Below are 21244 nucleotides of genomic sequence, written 5' to 3'. Positions count from 1 at the left end.
GCAATTGCATATCTTTTAAAATGCAATATTATCAAAATCAAAATATTATATCATCATGTATTCTAAAAATAGATTTTGTTAAAATAAAGATAAATACTGTACTTAAATATCTGATTGAGTTATGATTTCAAAACAAATTATCAATCAAATTGTAGACTGTCAAATTAGATTTTATGATTAAATTCCACCGACTGAGTTTTTTTTTTTACCGTAAAATCAACTTTGGTACTGTTTTTTTCCCCATATACAGTAAGACACTAAAACATTAAAACAACAAGATTTTATGGTAAAAAACAAACAAACTGGCAGCTCTGTTGCTTGAATTTTACCGCTAAAAACAGTGGTATTGTTTTTCCATTCCATTCCATTTATGAATTTTTTTTATATGCTGTAAAAAAAAAACACTGCTTTTACTGTAAAATTCTGGTGACTGATCTGCCAGTTTTTAAAGTAAAATTTAAAAAATTTTTTTGCAGCTTATGTAAAAAAATATATTGTTAATGTATTTTATATATATATATATATATATATATATATATATATATATATATATATATATATATATATATATATATATATATGTATATATATATATACATGTATATTCATATATTGCTCATTGTTAAAATCGGCCCTCTGAGGGCAACTATAACTGCGATGTGGCCCTCAATGAAAACGAGTTTGACACCCCTTTTCTAAATGGTTCTGGTAACATCTACTGTTATCAGAATTGTCCTTTTTATTACCATATTTTACGGACTATATATTAGCCGCACCCACTAAATTTTAGACGAAGCGTACTATAATCCGCAGACATATATGTTGCGAAATAGTTTTTTACGTAGAACAATTCTGCAAATGTTTATTTACATACTTTAATTGTTTCCAAATGGTGCCTGTAACACGGCAGTGAAACGGCAGATCAAACAAAACAGAATTTATCGTAATGGACCGACTAACTGCGGAAGCTTGCTCTCCAATCAGATAAACAGACTCAATAACACTACGGTGACAATATGAAGATTTTACTGAGGAATTTGTGAAACTGAAACAATACAAAAAGATAGTAAGTTAATAATACTGAGATAGACACACATAAACGTGTTAGCTTATAAGCTAATGCTAACGACGCTAGCTTGATTTCATTACGATGGCACGTACAAGTATGCATAAAAACACTCCTACAAACCTCACACATGGGATGGTTTAGTAAGTATAAACAATTTTAGTTATATTGTAAATGTTGCTTGGCGTGATGAATGAGGAATCCATTCGAGTAGAACCGCTATGGACGCCTAGAAGACAGAACGGCACTTCTGCTTCCGGTTGAAAGCACTAAATCTCCTTCCAGTCAGCACACTACCAATGCTAAGGTAAAACAGCCAAAAAGCGCGCCATCGCAGACGTCACGTTTCACATGGCAACAGGCACCACCTTTTAAAGGCACATACTCAGGCACACTTCTCCCATGAAACATCTCTCCACTGCATACACCAGATATATGAAACTTTATGAAAAAATTTAACACATCTATTACTTTCTCATTATTAAAAAAAAGATTCAGTTAGTAATTCAATTATTTTTTGGGGAAAGTAATGAGTAATTACTTTTTTTAAGTAATTTTCCTGACACGCTGGTTACTACCGTTTCCGTTGGCACCGGTGCTATTATGGAACCGGGTTTCAGTTCTCATTCCGACTTGTATCATTAAGAAAGTCTATGAATTATTTGAGACATTTAATGTTTTATTAAAATACCAACATTTTAATGATAATAAATAAGGGATTTAAATAATATAAATGCATGAAACATTTTAACCTATGATGTTTTAATTAAGTTTAATTCATTTAAAATATATATATATTTTTCTTTCTTTCTCTACAAAATGTTCTGTGTACAAAAAAAAATACCGTACTAATATGTCTGAATACAGGTTTATTACCAGGAGCCCTTAGAAAAGGGGTGTCCAAACTCCAAACTTCAATTTGGCCCGAGAGACGTGTAAGGCATTTGGCCACAGGGAGATTTAAATTCATTTTAAAAGTTAATTTCTATTCTATTACTTTGTCATCATCTTGTGGACAACATAAGTATTTCAGGTCTATGACCACTTAGCATGCTAAATTTGGAAACAAACCCACAATATTTACTTATAAGACCCAATGCAAACAACCTTCCCTAGTCATGGTGGAAACAAAACAAAAACAACACAATTTGTGGATATTATAAAATGTCCATGCACCATAAAAACAAATAGGAATTACACCCATTTAAATCCCTTGCAAAGCATCATGGGAAACATGCAAAACACTTTCTCCACACCTATCCATGTTTGGGGCATTTTAGCTGCTTGATATTTCTGATTGATTACACAACTCTTAAGAGGGTCGTCACGGAAGTAAACAAGGTAGAAGTATAATTTTCACATACTCTTAATATCCAATTAAATTCATTATTAATTATATAGCCATTATATTAATATACTATGGCTTAGAATAATGCAAACAAGTCTAATAATACCTTTTAATACAATTTTTTTTGCCATTTCCTTGTGTCATTGACAGCTAAAAGGTACCCATCCAAAATGTTGTAAATAATGACCTGTTAGTTACACATTTACTGTTAAAAGTTGGACATATGCATTTTAAGGTTTTCATTGACTGTTTATAGATAAGTGAGTATTGTGTACAGTATGTTGCTGTTTATTCAGTGTGAGATGTGTAAAAGCTGGCTTTTTTTTGTAAATCTGTGTCATTTTATTAAAGCAAGCTCTTACTTGATGATACCATGACAACCACTGATCATCAGCATCAGACCTTGGTCAGTTGTGTTAGTGTGTAAAAATGTGTGTTTGTGTTCTTCTTGCAGCCCACGGCATTGCCCCAGCAGAACTTCTCCATGCACGTGGCGGTGCCTGTGTCCAATCCGAACGCCATGTACCAGCTGGGAGGGACTCTGGGCAGCCAGACGTTAGCGGCGGCCGCAGCCTCCCTGGCCGACAACGGGATGCTGTCTCCTCCACAGGCCTCTTCGCATAGGAACGTGGGCTCCAGTGGGGGCCCCCAAAGGCCCGCCAGCGCAGGTTAGTTGGTCGGTGGTCAGTGCACTACACATTTTTCCCTTTTAAAGAAAATGTTATGTATACTAGTTTATGATAGTAGTCACTTTTTTCCATAAGAAATAAAGTAAATCCATTGAATTAGTTTAAGATACCCAATGCTATTAACACAAAACACATTTGACAAAGAATAACTATATTATTCAGTGGCGGGCCGTACATTTCACATCTAGGCATTCAGTGATGTCCTACTTAGTCCGACTTTAATAGATTTTACCTACTCAGTGGCCTAGTGGTTAGAGTGTCCGCCCTGAGATCGGTAGGTTGTGGGTTCAAACCCCGGCCAAGTCATACCAAAGACTATAAAAATGGGACCCATTACCTCCCTGCTTGGCACTCAGTATCAAGGGTTGGAATTGGGGGTTAAATCACCAAAAATGATTCCCGGGCGCGGCCACCGCTGCTGCCCACTGCTCCCCTCACCTCCCAGGGGGTGATCAAGGGTGATGGGTTAAATGCAGAGAATAATTTCGCCACACCTAGTGTGTGTGTGACAATCATTGGTACTTTAACTTTTTAACTTTTTAACTTTAGATACCTCTCAAAATACCAATAATTATGTTACCACATGACCACAGTTGGAGTAATATTATACAGAAACACACTTGCACACTAATACGCATTGAATCACCTCAATAGTGAACAAAAACGGGCTATTTTCCAGTGCATAAACTTGCATCAGCCATTAAAACATATCTCTACATGGTACCCTCAAAATTAGAATATTTGTAAAAACATATCAAACGTGAAAAAAATAAAGAAATTCAATATTTGAACTCACAATTTGCAGCGCTCGTCGAAAGCCGTAAACCTGTAGTACCGCTCATAGTTGGTTGATTCGATTGGAACAAAGCAATGATTGGACTATTTTGTTAGCCCCGCCTACTCACTTTGATGGGTGAGTTTGACAGGTGAAATAGGCTCATGAAATAACTTAGTAAATTATGAAATAATCAATTCAATCATAAAAATATAGTAAAATAATAAAACAATTAATTACATTTTGGATTTTTAAAAAATAAATCATTCAAATAATTGAAATCGTGAAATCATTAATTAAATCGTAAAAATGTGTAGTAATTAAATAATTAATTAAATTGAGCAGTGATTCATTAAATTATGAAATATTTAATTAAATCACAAAATAATGAAATCAATTATTAATTAAATGATGAATAAATGTACTAAATAATGAAATCTTCTTTTGCATTAAATCAATTGACACATTTATGTATTTGATTCAAATTCTAATTAATTAAAGACATATTTTATAAATTATTTAAAAAAAAAAAATAATTTGATAATTCGTTTTTGAAGTGTATGTTAACGTACATATACACAAATGCGTGGGATTCTTTGTTAGGGCGCTCTACAAGGGCAAGCAGACATATTTGTTATGAGCAATGTGTGGCCATATGATTACGGAGCCAGCATATGGAAACTTGGTGAACAGCGAACGATTTTATCAAAATGGGATTCATATGAAAAGTGAGGTATATGGAAGTTGAGGTACAGTATCACTGTTTTATTAAATATTATCATAAAAGTGTATTTAAAATTGTTTAAAAAGCCCCCTGCCTTGAGCTAAATAAATACTGCATTTTCACCCACTAAATTTTGGAAGACATTTCTTTTTCCATATATTAGCCGCACCGGTCTATGAGCCGCAGATATATACGTTTTAAAATTAGTTATTTAAACACAAAGATTTTGTAAATTTTTATTTACATAGCTTATTGTTTCCCAGCGGTGTTTGTAACATGGCAGTAAACGGCTGAATAAACAAAACAGAAGTCATCATCATGGACCCACTAGCTGCGGAAGCTAGCTTTCCAATCAGCGAAACAGATTTGATAAGTCCACTGTGACGTTTTGGTGAATTTACTAAGGAATTTGTGAAATTGAAACAATACAAAAAGAATGCCATTGTAAGTTAATAATACTAACACAGACACTGGTAAATGTGTTAGCATATTAGGTAATGCTATCGACGCTAGCTTGATTTCATAACGATAGCACGTACAAAAATGCATGAAAACACTCCTACAGACATCACATATGAGACGATTTAGTAAGTAAGAAGTGGTTTAGTTATATTGTAAAACTTACAAAAGTTGCTTGGAGTGAAGACTGAAGAATCCATACGAGTAGAAACGCTATGCATGACTAGAAGACCGAACGGCAACTGTACTTCCGGTTGAAAGCACTAGGCTAAACAGAAGGGCAATGCAACACTGAGCCAACAGTGAGCGAATTCGCTCAAAAGATGGTGCCATAGCACAAACAGTAACATAATCAGTGTATTTGCTTGGGTTTTTCAAAAATCCTTTTGCATGGTGGCCGTCAGCGAAGAAAAATCCATAGATTATCCGCACCATTTTATAAACTGAAGGGTTCAAAGCGCAGGAAAAAAAATTGCGACTTATAAATATTCACCCCTGGCCACTGTATGGAGATGTACAGTACATGTACAGTAGGGTTAGCAATCCTACTGAATGTGAACTGAGGTCATGCTACCATGTCATATTTATTCACCAGGCGTTGACGCGATGCTTTCTTTGCTCGCCCTCTGACATTTTTTTACAACGTACGAACGCGGCGGAAAATAAAAGACGTGCACGCCGGTACTCGGATGACTCGTCCGATTCTATCAGCCCAGATGGCGTTTTGCAAGACGCGGCCCCGCGCTGCATACGATTGAAGTACATGCAGCGAGGTGCGAAATGTCTCCTTCAGATGTGACTTCTTATGGAGAAGTGTCTGACACCTTCCTCTTCGCGGTGCACATACAAACTCGCTGGATCTCTCCGGTATTTGTAGTCTAATCAGTGTATTTCTGTTGAAAAAAAAGACTCACGTTGGGATTCTGTTGGTGTGCTTTGACTTCACTTCATCTCCTGGAACGTGTCCTCTCGCTTCATAAAACTTTTAAGAGAGGCCTTGATAGATCCTTAATTTCCAAATGCATGATTGATGGCTGGCTGCAAGTGCATCGTCATGGTGGAACGCTGCGTTCGCTGCCTTTTTTTTTTTTTTTTTTTTCAAATGCCCCTGTCATGGGGACGTGGAGGGGGGGGACTCGGTTCCCTTTTATGGGTTGTGAAGATAAATCTACAGGACATTTTCATGTCTGGTCTGGCACCTCCATCACACGCCGATGCTCGTTCTGCAGAAGGATGCAGATGGTAATCATATCACTCCGTGCTGGATACCACAGACCCCTCAGTGCCAAGCGGCGTGGGCTCCAGCCCAGCGGGTGAGTCCTCCCCGGAGACATTTATTTGCTCTCTGTAGCTCTGCCCAGTAGACCTCCCGCTGCGCACTTGAGCTGGATCGTTATGTATCCATCTGCGATTGGTTCAGGACCGTGTGCACTATCAGTGGCTGATTGGACCCGGGCCTCCTCTGCATGCTCACACGCAGACCTCCTATTAGCAGAGGAAATGCTTGTTGTACACACGCACTTGAAGATGCTAACCGACTGATTTTGTCTGGCAAATAGATGCAGCATTTAGCCCCTCCCCCCTCCTTCCCTCTACTGACAGGTGCATCTGTGCCCCGCGCCACTTTAGCGGCCCTTTTAAGGCTGGTGAGGGCCCCGTAAGACGCCTAGACCGGCATAACCCTGGTGGTATTCAGGCCATGATATCCCACTAAGTCCTCAGTACACAATGACCGAACAGCCTGTCGTGGCTGCTATGTGCCGTGTGAGCGACGATGGCAGGTGGCGTTTAACCCGTTCCTCGTCACTCTGCTTTGTACAGCTTCTTACCAAATATATAACATATATTGGGCCGCAGGTATGTATGTTGTAAAATGAGTTATTTACACAGAAAGAGATTGTAAATGTTTATTTCCATAGCTTTTTGTTTCCCAACGGTGTCTAACACGGCAGTAAAACGGATAAATAAACAAAACAGAAGTCATCGTAATGGACCCACTAGCTGCGGAAGCTAGCACTCCAATCAGCGAAACAGACTTGATAACTCCACAGTGACTTTTTGGTGAATTTAATGAGGAATTTGTGAAACTGAAACAATACAAAAAGAATGAATGAAGATGCAAGTTAATAATACTAATACAGACACTGGTAAATGTGTTAGCATATTAGGTAATGCTAACTTGATTTCATAATGATAGCACGTACACCAATTCATGAAAACGCTCCTAGAGACATCACACATGAGAAGGTTTAGTAAGTAAGAAGGGTTTTTAGTTATTTTTGTTGGTACAATATTGAATTGATACCCTGAGCTTGTTTAAATGATTCCTAAGATGCATAATTACGAGTACAGTGGAATACACAAGAAATACTGTAAATGTTATTAGTCTGTTTCTGGGTCAAGCTAGTGCCATAAAGTCTGTTTATTTATTTTTCATTTAATGAAAAGATACAGTACAGGCCAAACGTTTGGACACACCTTCTCATTCAATGCGTTTTCTTTATTTTCATGACTATTTACATTGTAGATTGGCATTAAAACTATGAATGAACACATGTGGAGTTATGTACTTAACAAGAAAAGGTGAAATAACTAAAAACATGTTTTATATTCTAGTTTCTACTATTTGACTCATTGACCACAGTTGTGTGTTTCATGTTTCCATCTGCAAAGCTATTCCTATAAAAATAACACAAACTATTACATTTGCTAACTGTTCATTTTATTTGTATGTCCAACTTTTTAATCCAGCTAAGGCTGCAGCCATCAGTTATTTTAGTATTTGCCCAGCAGGCACAAAACATTTATTCAACGTTGATTATACATCAGTGACGTGCGGTGAGGTTCATGGCCGGTGAGGCACTGACTTCATCACAGTCAGATTTACAAACATGTGGACCCTAAAGAGTATCTTATTCACCATTTGATTGGCAGCAGTTAACGGGTTATGTTTAAAAGCTCATAGCAGCATTCTCCCCTGCTTGGCACTCAGCATCAAGGGTTGGAATTGGGGGTTAAATCACCAAAAATTATTCCCGGGCGCGGCGCCGCTGCTGCCCACTGCTCCCCTCACCTCCCAGGGGGTGATGAAGGGATGGGTCAAATGCAGAGGACAAATTTCACCACACCTAGTGTGTGTGTGACAATCATTGGTACTTTAACTTAACTTTAACTTTACACATACAAACTGTAGCACACAAAAAAGCACATTTAATAAAAAAAAACGTTATTATGGTTGTGCTGGATTAATGCACCCCCGCCGTAGAATGCACCCCCTGATGAGAGTGTTATATCAACTAAAGCCCACACTTAAACTTTCCACGTGCAAGATTGAATCTTTTTAAAAAGTTATTTAATAAGAAGCCAAAAAGTGCAAAAACAATAATGTTCGTGTTGGAGGAGTTGTGAATGAATGAAATATGAAATCCGTGCTGCAGTCTGCAGGTGTACCTAATGTTGTGGCCCTACGGTCGTTCGCGGCTCCTCCAACGCGAGCATTGTTGTTTTTGCACTTTTTGGCTTCTTGTTGGGTGACTTTTTTGAGTGGATTCGGTCTTGCACGTGGGGGGTTTGGGTGTGGGCTTTGGTTGGTGGGGCACTCCCGTCGGGACAAGGAGGCGGGATTACTGCGAGCCTCAGCCAGTGCGTCTTCGCAGCAGTTTTATGATTGTTCAGCACAAGAAATACGTTACACACATACAGTTGTTGACAAAATACACTGTACATTATATACCTCAGCTAACTAAACTATGGAAATGTATAATATAGTTCATATAGCAATACGGTCTCACTGCACAGCAGGCCAGCAGTTAGCCGAGTCCGCAATCCATGTTGAGGCACAACGCAGTGACGTGCCTGGCTGCTGATCACCGCACCGTCTCTTCTCAGTATTTGAACGGCAAATGTGAAAATTCAGCGATTTTGAATAAAAATAATCTAAAACTGGTGAAGTTAAATGGAAAATAACTTTATAGTATAATCACTGCATACATATAACAATTTAATTATTTTTTTTTCTTTTTAAATTATTTTTCTTTCCATGATGGCAGGTGAGGCTCAACCTCACCTGCCTCTAGTGACTGCATGTCACTGTTATACATACATGTCCTCTAAAACTGACTTTGAAACAACATTGCAAAATAGTTGCATTTGTAAATTGTGAATATGTTGGTGTCTTGGGAAATAACCAAAATTCAATGGTCAAATCAACGTCACAACATGACATTGAATGAACGTCGTCAATGAGCTTGTTTTTTCAACGTTGTATTTGTGTTGTAGAATATTGGTTGGGAAATGACCAAAATGCATCGGTCAAATCAACGTCAGAACCCAACATTCATTAAACGTCGCCAAAAAGATGTTGTTTCAACGTTGTATTTGTGTTGTAGAATATCGGTTGGGAAATGACCAAAATTCAATGGTCAAATCAACGTCGGAACCCAACATTGACGAAACGTAGCCAAAAAGCATGTTGTTCCAACGTTAGGTTTGAGTTGCTCAACGTCAGGACCTAATTCAACAAGTTCTCAACGTTGTTCCAATGTCTTGTGCCTTCTAGATGAGTACTTGATTGAGTAATCGGATAAAACAGACTAAACAGTATGGCCTCAACGCGGATTTTAGGGAAAACAGTTGAAATAAACAAAATGTTTTCTTCTCTTCTAAATGCACATCATCAACATTGGAATTACACTTTTAATGTGTGCATTAATACAAAGATAAAGTATAAGATTATATGTACACTCTCACGTGCACGCTATTGCAGCGGCTATGCCGAAACTATGTCCACGTATTTTAAGTTCCGGGCACTCCTTGATACATTTTTATTAGTGGCAGTCATAAAACGAATAATGGAAGCAACAAAACAGAAAACAAAGCTTTTTTTACTCATCGATTAATCGTTGGAGCCCTAAATCCAGTAGATGGCGGATGACCGTGATGTAACACCAACACAGTTTCAGTGCATTGTCAATACAGCTTCGCACTCATAATGGCATCATTTACCCATCGCTAGAACAAGGCAACTGATTGGCAATTGAGAATTAGAAAAACGCCCCTATGAATTCAAAGCAAACAAAACATGCAAGAAAAGTGGGTGTTGCATAATGAAATAATTCGGAGTTCAGCCTTAATTATCTGGGGGGGAATGCCTCAAAAGTCAATACTTGACTTTAAAATGTGATCACGTGTGACTTCTGCTCAGAGAAGCATCATGAGTGCTGCCTGCTGACACACGCCTTCAAAGTAGAGTAGTTTCACTTTATTTTACATTTATCGTAGAGTGATTAGTTTTTTCCTTTTTAGTTTTGTGATGATAGATAATGTCTTTTACCATGTTAAGTTTTCTGTTGGATTGACATGGCGGAGGACCACCTTGTTGCTTGTTTGTGCTGAGGTCTGGTGTCAGTGAGCAATGGGCACAGGGTGAGCTGGTTGCAGCTGTTGTTTGTACCAAACACCAGAGACCACAGGGAGGAGAAAAGCCTCCAGGCTTGTTGTCAGATGACCATTCCTGACATAGCTCCACTCCTTCACAACTGCTAATATGACCGCAGCCACAGCCTTTTTAAGGTGCCAGATGACCAGGGTGCCGTGGGATATCATCAGTTCTCTCCTCGTCAGTGCAGTCAATGTATACTTTGGTGTGTCGGTTTGCAACGTGGTGTAATTGTTGGGCGAGGTTTTTCCTCTCACTAAGTTGTCTCACATACCGGCGTACATTATTGGTCATGTCAGGGAACATTTGCAGATTCATTTCCCGCTTGTATTCTTGAAATAGCCGTCTGCTGTTGCTCATGGGTTTTCATTTCATACCAAAACCATTCTGTAACACAAATACTTTGTAGGAGTGTCAAAAAAAACCCTTTTTTATAATGAATAGCTATTCTTATTTGATTAAAAAAATTAAAAAATCGATTTTTTTATTCAATCAGTCCTGCTCAACCACTGTTGATTTATTTTTAAGTAATATAGAAATATATGACTGCTGTTTATATTTTTAATGGAAGAATGTAGTTAATCAGAGAACTGGCATCTAATGTAAATAAAAATTATTGATTTTAAATCTAGAATCGATTTGAACCGAGAATTGATTCTGAATCGAATCGTGTGGTACCCAAAGATTCACAGCCCTAGATTTTAAAATCAAAGTTGCAATGAACAAGCAGATATGATATTTATTACTGCATCAATGTTTCTGTAACCTTTGACCCATCACTAGTAACTATAAATTGTAGCAAGTTTCAATTCAGTATTTCAATACTACAAAACCTAAATTTAACTGAGTTCCAATGTACCATCGAATAATTCTGTGAAACCAAAAAGGATATCCTAAAAGTGAGTTCAAGTTACAGTCAACAATGGAACCTTGCACAATATCTATCACAATATCTATTTTTTTCTGTTTTTGGAGAGATTTTCACGCTGTTTAAACGCATGTTTCCTCTTTTTTTATTATTCATATATTTTCACCTGACTTAATCCCGACTTTCATTTCTAACATTAACTCCTTACATATGCCTCTCCAATCCCTCTAAAAGTTAATTTTTTTCAAAGTAATATAGTAAAACATAGTTTTAAAAAATGTCTGAAGTTTTCATGGCTATGGATGTTCTCATTCATCCAGGTCATTGTCATCTCAAGGCATTCAATCGATCGTAAGTGGACTGTTTGGTTTGTCCGAGAAGACGTTTCGCCTCTCATCCGAGTAGGCTTCATCAGTTCATGATCATAGACTTAGATTGGTCAGATCTAGTCTAGCGGCTGGTGCCAAAACCCCAAACATTTATACCCCAAAAACCAGGTGGGCCTGGGCAAAGATGGTTTTGCCCTATCGTAGTGAGAAAAACAACTGCTGTGATGCAAACAAGCAATCCTAACTGTCAAAGCCAACGACAGTTGTTGGGGTATAATTTCCCCTCGTTAGCATTGAGGTATTGTGTGGCAGAACGATCGCTGTGGATCGACTACTACCAGTCCAAAATGGTCGGAATCACTCATGTTAGCATTCCATTCAGTAATGACACAAATGGTATTCTGGTCACAGGAGGGGACCAGAATGTTTCTAACTCCTGTTATTTGCTGAAGGCCAAATTGCAGAGTCTTTTAGGAATGGTTGAAAGGACAGTGTTGTATGTGGAAGACAGGTGGTGTCGCAGACCACCTCCTCTGTTCAGGGATGGTTTTCAACCTTGTGGTCTTGGCACAGTGAACACTACCTGAACCCTCAACCTAACTCTGTCCCGTTACATTTGATCCATATCTATATATTGCACAAAAAACATGCTCAAATATTTAAAGTTACAGTCATGTGGAAATCCAATTGGGATGGCTTTCTAAGTTGCTTAGAAGTCAAAGCTGCATTTGTAGTGCGCGTTAATAAATCTTCTTTCTTGGCAACCATTGTCAAGGGGCCGCCGGATCCTGAGACATGTGTGACATCTTAATCAGATGGATGCACATTCCCTAAAGTTATAAGTGTTAATTTGTGTGTTAATCATGCCATGTCTAAATTAGTCTACTCAATTGCAAGGGAGTGTCTGTCAGTCTTTGCCCGACTGGAACAGATTTTAGTACAGAAGAATGCAGAAAATAACAAATAAAAGATCTTCAAAATAAGCCTCACTTTTTAAAAAATCCACAAGTAATATTTCTATGCACAAATTAATATAACACATGTAATCTGTTTGCAGAGGAAAACACATACTTTAAATTCCCGAATAAAAACAAATATTTCAATATAATTAGTACTGTATTTTTATTGATAAACACCTTAGACGTAGATCTTAACAAAAAGAATGAAATGAGTAAAGAGGTGGCCCAGAAGTGACTCGTGCTGCCAAATGCAAATCACTGCCATCTGTCTTCAAGAGGAGGCACACGCGAGACTTTTCTGATTTCAACTAGCAAGCTGCTGTCCATGGCATGACCAAAAACATAGTTTCATCACAGCATCGGGGGCTTGGGGTGCGGTGGGATTTGTAGGAGTGTGGGGGGGCATTTGGGCCTTGAGCTGCACTAATATTATTCAACTAACTTAATTAATCTAATGGATTTGTTAATAAGTTATGTCGATGATCAAATTAATTACCGTATTTTCCGGACTATAGAGCGCACCAGTACATAAGTCGCACCCAATACATTTTAGAAGAAAAAATATTTTTCCATATATTAGCTGCAACGGGCACGGTGGAACAGGGGTTAGTGCATGTGCCTCACAATACGAAGGTCCTGAGTTCAATCCTGGGCTCGGCATCTTTCTGTGTGGAGTTTGCTTGTTCACTGCGTGGGTTCCCTTCGGGTACTCCGGCTTCCTCCCACTTCCAAAGACATGCACCTGGGGATAAGTTGATTGGCAACACTAAATTGGCCCTAGTGTGTGGATGTGAGTGTGAATGTTGTCTGTCTATCTGTGTTGGCCCTGCGATGAGGTGGCGACTTGTCCAGGGTGTACCTCGCCTTCCGCCCGAATGCAGATGACATCAACTCCAGCACTCCCCGCGACCCCGAAAGGGACAAGCGGTAGAAAATGGATGGGATGGATAGCTGCAACGGACTATAAGCCGCAGATATATACGTTGCGAAAATAGTTATTTTGTAAGTGTTTATTTACACACCTAATTGTTTCCAAACAGTATCTGTAACACGGCAGTAAAACGGCTGATCAAACAAAACGGAAGTCATCATCATGGACCCACTAGCTGTGGAAGCTAGCTCCCCAATCAGCGAAACAGACTCATTAAATCCACGGTGATGTTTTGGTGAATTTATTGAGGAATTTGTGAAACTGAAACAATACAAAAAGAATGCCGTTGTAGTTAATAATACTAATAGAGACACTCGTAGACGTGTTGGCATATTAGCTAATGCTAACAACGCTTGCGTCTTTACATTATGATACGCATGAAAACACCCCTACAGACATCACACATGGGATGGTTTAGAATTGTTTTAGTTAAATTGTGAAACTTACAAACATTGCTTTGTTTGGTGAGTGAAGAATACTTTTGAGCAGAAACCCTATGGACAGTTTTACTTCCGGTTCAAGGCATTAAAACAGAACACAATAACTTAATCAGCCATTTATAAAAATGAATAAAAATGAAACACTCACAGACAGCCAATACGGATAAAGAGCCAACATTTCAACATCAATGGCATTAATCTAAATAATGGAAGAGATTTCCAATGCAAGAGATAGTAAACAGTGCGTAGCAGCAGTGTTTATGCAATACTAGCATTTGCCACATCCATCCATTTTCTACCACTTAATCAATCATAATATCTTAATTAATAAATTAGAGCGGAATGGCGTCGGAGGGTTGGTCTTGAACTGGGTAAAAAGCTACTTAACCAACAGGAAGCAACACATGAAGATAGGAGAACAAACATCTACAGAGTTTAAAATATCTTGTGGCGTACCTCAAAGATCAATACTGGGACCAACATTGGTAAAATTTTTATATAAACGACATTTGTTAAGTTACAAAGATAGTATTAGTATTATTTGCAGATGACGCAACTGCGTTTTGTTCAGGAGAGAACACACAAAAGCTAATACAAATAATAACAGAAGGAATGAACAAATTAAAATCATGGTTTGACAAAAACATACTATCTTTGAATTTGAGTAAAACTAAAATAATGCTATTTGGTAACAGTAGAAGTAAAGTCAAGTACAAATGCAAATACACGTAGTAGATATTGAAGGGGTAAGAGAAAACACATTTTTGGGTGTAATAATAGATGATAAAATGAACTGGAAACCTCATGTAAAATATATATACAACATGAAATAGCAAGAAACACGTCAATAATGAATAAAGCAAAAATATGTTCTGGACCAAAAATCTCTTCATATTCTCTACTGCTCACTAGTGTTACCATATCTGAGTTATTGTGTAGAAATATGGGGAAATAACTACAAATGTGCGCTTCATTCACTAATGGTGTTACAAAAAAGATCAGTTAGAATAAAACATAATGTTGGATATAGAGAACACACAAACTCTTTATTTATTTAAAGGCCTACTGAAATGCGATTTTCTTATTTAAATGGGGATAGCAGGTCCATTCTATGTGTCATACTTGATCATTTTGCGATATTGCCATATTTTTGCGGAAAGGATTTAGTAGAGAACATCGACGATAAAGTTCGCAACTTTTGGTCGTTGATAAAAAAGCCTTGCCTGTATCGGAAGTAGCAGACGAGGAGCGTGACGTCACAGGTTGTGGAGCTCCTCACATCTGCACATTGTTTACAATCATGGCCACCAGCAGCGAGAGCGATTCGGACCGAGAAAGCGACGATTTCCCCATTAATTTGAGCGAGGATGTAAGATTTGTGGATGAGGAAAGTGAGAGTGAAGGACTAGAGGGCAGTGGGAGTGATTCAGATAGGGAAGATGTTGTGAGAGGCGGGTGGGACCTGATATTCAGCTGGGAATGACTAAAACAGTAAATAAACACAAGACATATATATACTCTATTAGCCACAACACAACCAGGCTTATATTTAATATGCCACAAATTAATACCGCATAACAAACACCTCCCACCTCCCGTCCATATAACCCGTCAATACAACTCAAACACCTGCACAACACACTCAATCCCACAGCCCAAAGTACCGTTCACCTCCCCAAAGTTCATACAGCGCATATATTTCCCCAAAGTCCCCAAAGTTGCGTACGTGACATGCACATAGCGGCATGCACGTACGGGCAAGCGATCAAATGTTTGGAAGCCGCAGCTGCATGCGTACTCACGGTACCGCGTCTGCGTATCCAACTCAAAGTCCTCCTGGTAAGAGTCTCTGTTGTCCCAGTTCTCCACAGGCCAATGGTAAAGCTTGACTGTCATCTTCCGGGAATGTAAACAATGAAACACCGGCTGTGTTATCCGGCACAACAGTCAAGGGGTGCATTCTACGGCGGGGGTGCGTTATCTAGCACAACACCTGCCGCAATACACCGCTTCCCACCTACAGCTTTCTTCTTTGCTGTCTCCATTGTTCATTGAACAAATTGCAAAAGATTCACCAACACAGATGTCCAGAATACTGTGGAATTTTGCGATGAAAGAGACGACTTAATAGCTGGCCACCATGCTGTCCCAAAATGTCCTCTACAATCCGTGACGTCACGCGCAGACGTCATCATACCGAGACGTTTTCAGCAGGATATTTCGCACGCAATTTAAAATTGCACTTTAGTAAGCTAACCCGGCCGTATTGGCATGTGTTGCAATGTTAAAATTTCATCATTGATGTACAAACTATCAGACTGCGTGGTCGGTAGTAGTGGGTTTCAGTAGGCCTTTAATCACAAATATTTTAAATTTTGCACAAAGCAAACTATAACCTGTTACCCAATAATCTACAACAATTGTTCTCAACAAAAGAGGAGAAGTATAACCTTAGAGGAGATATAATTTAAATGTGTACTTTTCACTTACAATGTTAAAGTATACAAGAAAAAGTTGTTTGTTTATTAATTTTATTGGTTGTTCCCATTGGGTTGAATTTTTTCTTGCTCTGATGTGGTATGTCGTTGTGCCTTATGCAGCCCTTTGAGACACTTGTGATTATGGTCTATATAAATACATTTTAAAAGATTGATGATTGACATAAAGTTTATTGTATTTGAAAGGGTATACTTGCACTATTATTATATATTATCATTACATCAGTAGCTATTTTGGTCTTAAAAAGAATCCCAATAATATTGTTTATCGGCAATAATTTGTAGGTCAAAATATCGTCAAGCAAAATGTGTTATCGACCCAGGCCTATTGGTGACATAATGTATACAGATACAGTACAGTACTAGGTAATCACGTGTAACCATTGTTGACGATCCAGCAATTGAATAAATTGGAAGAAATGTTGAAAGTAGCGTCGATCATTCAGCCTTTAAAAAGTTTCCATAATGTCCCCATCACGTCTATTTTTAAGCGCATGGACATACAGTATACATGTACAGTACGCCACTATAAACACTGCTGCCAGTTCTTACGGGATCAAAGTCACAGCTGATGGACGCTTGTGTATATACTGTTGATTCAGCTGTGAGATACTATTGTGGGCTACATAACTGTTTATTTGACCGTGAATTGTTGCCGGCGCTTATCTGCAGTCAGCGCGGCTATTGTTCTATTATGTTCCTACGCAGAGAGCCTCCTCGTCGTGCACACACACTTTGTTTCGCTCGGACACGCCGAACACAATAGAGAAGTCAGCGACTTGTTGAAGTGTTACTGATCTGTTGATGCGGCGCCAGATACCATTCATTCTTTCTTCCCCTTCTTTTTACCATGCTTTTTAAAAATGTCACACTTATTTTCAGTGCGGGTGATTACAACATTCCACTGTTCTCATCCTAAAAAATCTATATAAATTTGGCATGTACCGTATTTTGCGGACTATAGAGTGCACCGATTTATAAGCCGCACCCACTAAATTTTAGAAATAAAAAATGTTTTTCTATGTATTAGCCACAGATGTATTCGTTGTGAAATGAGTTATTTGCACAGAAAGATTCTGTAAATCATTCACATACCTTTCCAAACGGTATCTGTCACAGCACAGTAAAACGGCTGATCAAACAAAACAGAAGTCATCGTCATGGACCCACTCGCTGCGGAAGCTAGCTCTCCAATCAGCTTAACAGACTCAATAACTCCATGATGATGTTTTGATGAATTTACTTAGGAATTTTTAAAACTGAAACAATACAAAAAGAATGCCATTGTAAGTACACTGGTAAACGTAGAGCATATTAGCTATTGCTAACGAAGCTCGCTTCATTACATTACGATATCACGTACAAATATGCATGAAAACACTCCGACCGACATCACACATGGGACGGTTTAGTAAACACTTTTAGTTATATTGTAAAACTTACAAACGTTGCTTTGAGTGATGAATGAAGAATCAATACGACTAGAAATGCTTTGGATGGCTAGAAGACTGAACGACACTTCTACTTCCGGTTGAAAGGACTCAATGAAAGGACACTGCAGCACTTGCAATGATCAAACTCGTCCAAAAGGTGGAGCCAGAGCACACACAATAACAAACTTGTTGTTTACTTGTTTTGAAAAAAAAATCATACTATTTGCCGCACCTTTTTCTAAGCCCCAGGGTTCAAAACGTAGGAAAAAAGTAGTGGCTTATAGTTCAAAATTTGCAATATATACATAGCATTGCCAACAAGTTCTATGAATGTATACATTTACATGAGCTTGTATGGTATTTGATATGATTGGTATTGTGTTGATATTTTAAAACAAACACACAAAGCACATTTGTTCAAAGCCTTTTACAGCTGATCCAGAAATAAAACCTTAGTACCTGAGCACTCTTTTTAATCAAAAGGAAATGACCGTGCACGTCAGTGTGTGAGCATTGAGTCCAGCACGTTGCTGTTGTTGCATGTGCGCACTCAGGTTTGTTTTTTTCCCACTTGTTTTCATGCTGCCATAATGGTTTCTGTTAAGTAGTCACAGTACATTTGTCAGGGAACTGCCCCTCATCTGGAGATGCAAAGAAGGCACTTTGGATGTAATCATTCACACTAAAAAACAAAAGGCTCATCAATTTTGAAATGGACATTTTATTTTTGTAACTGTTCGGGATAATTATCCACGTCTATTAGAACTTCCCAGAGGGATGAAAACACTTAATGCTATGTGCGGCAGCAAGCTGGAAAACAACAAGTGTGTGTGTGCGATAGAGAGAAGAGGTTGCCGACTGGGATTGTTGTCAGTCACAGTTTGTGGTTTGATGATGTGTTCCTGTTGCTGTGCACCTCTGCAGGGAACGGTTTTGTGAACCCCAGGGGCTCCCCGGGCCTCCTCAACACGCCCAGCGGCAACGGTCTGGGTAAAGTCATGCCTACCAAGTCTCCGCCACCCCCTGGGGGGAACATGGGGATGGGAAGCCGCAAGCCAGACCTAAGGGTCGTTATCCCTCCATCCAGCAAAGGGATGATGCCCCCGCTGGTGAGTACAGCACACGCCGCCGCACACGCTTTAACATGCACCATATGGACAAAAGTATCTGGCTATTACTGCGACCATAATTGACAAAACAGCTCCTATAGCTTGCACTCAGCAGGGAAGACTTTATATAAGATTTCAGTGTTACGTGATTCAAACACATCAACAGCGCGAGAGAAAAACATTTTTGCTAAAAATCCAAATGTTTTGTAAATATCTTGAACATAAAGAAGATTGTTGAAGCTGGTTTTGTTTCCTAATACTTTCAGTGAGCTAGCTCGAAAAATGTCTCAACCTTAAGGGGAACATTATCACCAGACCTATGTAAGCGTCAATATATACCTTGATGTTGCAGAAAAAAGACCATATATATTTTTAACCGATTTCCGAACTCTAAATGGGTGAATTTTGGCGAATTAAACGCCTTTCTATTATTCGCTCTCGGAGCGATGACGTCACAACGGGAAGCAATCCTCCATTTTCTCAAACACATTACAAACACCGAGTCAAATCAGCTTTGTTATTTTCCGTTTTTTTGACTGTTTCTGTACCTTGGAGACATCGTGCCTCGTCGGTGTGTTTTCGGAGGGTGTAACAACACGAACAGGGACGGATTCAAGTTGCACCAGTGGCCCAAAGATGCGAAAGTGGCAAGAAATTGGACGTTTGTTCCGCACACTTTACCGACGAAAGCTATGCTACGACAGAGATGGCAAGAATGTGTGGATATCCTGTGACACTCAAAGCAGATGCATTTCCAACTGGACTGGACAGATCAGCTTTCAGGAAAAGAGAGCGGATGAGGGTATTTTCTACAGAATATATTAATTGATGAAAACTGGGCTGTCTGCACTCTCAAAGTGCATGTTGTTGCCAAATGTATTTCATATGCTGTAAACCTAGTTCATAGTTGTTAGTTTCCTTTAATGCCAAACAAACACATACCAATCGTTGGTTAGAAGGTGATCGCCGAATTCGTCCTCGCTTTCTCCCGTGTCGCTGGCTGTCGTGTCGTTTTCGTCGTTTTCGCTTGCATACGGTTCAAACCGATATGGCTCAATAGCTTCAGTTTCTTCTTCAATTTCGTTTTCGCTACCTGCCTCCACACTACAACCATCCGTTTCAATACATGCGTAATCTGTTGAATCGCTTAAGCCGCTGAAATCCGAGTCTGAATCCGACCTAATGTCGCTATAGCTTGCTGTTCTATGCGCCATGTTTGTTTGTATTGGCATCACTATGTGACGTCACAGGAAAATGGACGGGTGTATATAACGATGGTTAATATCAGGCACTTTGAAGCTTTTTTTAGGGATATTGCGTGATGGGTAAAATTTTGAAAAAAACTTTGAAAAATAAAATAAGCCACTGGGAACTGATTTTTAATGGTTTTACCCTTCTGAAATTGTGATAATGTTCCCCTTTAAAGGGGGAACTGCACTTTTTTTGGAATGTTGCCTATCGTTCACAACGGATGGATTTTTTTTTATTGCATTCTAACTTGTAAATAAAAGTCTGCTTACCGCTAAGCCAATGGGAGCTCCTCTATTTTGCCCATAAAATCCAATAAAGAACCATTCAAAAACCACCAACAATACTCCATTTACATTTCGTGACTTGAATATTAACCAAGTATTAGTGATATTGTTATTATAAACGCAAACGCAGACCAACTATTTATAGCGGCGACAAAATAATTTCCGCGTGTCCCTATGTTTACATCATAGAGTGGTCTGCTGCTTCCTCGCTTCCTTGCTCTCTGTAAGTTCATAGTGAATAATAAATTATGCATCTCACCTGGACAGAAAAAGTCTGAATAGGTATTCCGACAAGTTGGTACACTTTGACAGCCATTTAAGACCCGGAAATGGCAAGAACGACACGGAAATAAGTTTTCTCCCCCCAACCCACACTTTGTTGGCTCTCATGAAGTCTGCAGTGAGTAATAATCAGTGATGAAAAAAAAGCAAACGTGATGCATTTTTTTAAATTAATGCGCCGCGTATGCTAAAATGATCAAAATACGTAAATATTAAATGCTATTTTAATTTTTTTTTTTTTAATGAATTTATTAATCAATCAACAAAACAATACACAACAACACCACAACAATGCAATCCAATCCAATTCCAAAACCAAACCCGTCCCAGCAACATTAAGAACAACAATAAACAGAGCAATT

At 38.7% G+C, this 21244-nt stretch overlaps 1 protein-coding gene across 7 annotated transcripts in view; it reads left to right on the top strand.

The window, feature by feature from the left end:
• The window catches only part of mef2aa (myocyte enhancer factor 2aa), a 223804-nt gene that overhangs the window by 178889 nt on the left and 23671 nt on the right, over positions 1 to 21244 (top strand). For all 7 annotated transcript variants that reach the window (XM_061925034.2, XM_072911837.1, XM_061925035.2 and 4 more), the window contains 2 exons: positions 2869 to 3082; positions 18881 to 19065. In XM_061925034.2, coding sequence (XP_061781018.1) covers positions 2869 to 3082; positions 18881 to 19065 — 399 coding nt within the window. The remainder of the gene's footprint in view (positions 1 to 2868; positions 3083 to 18880; positions 19066 to 21244) is intronic.

Source organism: Nerophis lumbriciformis, linkage group LG29 (genome assembly GCF_033978685.3).
Source record: "Nerophis lumbriciformis linkage group LG29, RoL_Nlum_v2.1, whole genome shotgun sequence".
Lineage (NCBI taxonomy): Eukaryota > Metazoa > Chordata > Actinopteri > Syngnathiformes > Syngnathidae > Nerophis > Nerophis lumbriciformis.
This window is presented reverse-complemented; position numbering and strand designations above follow the sequence as displayed.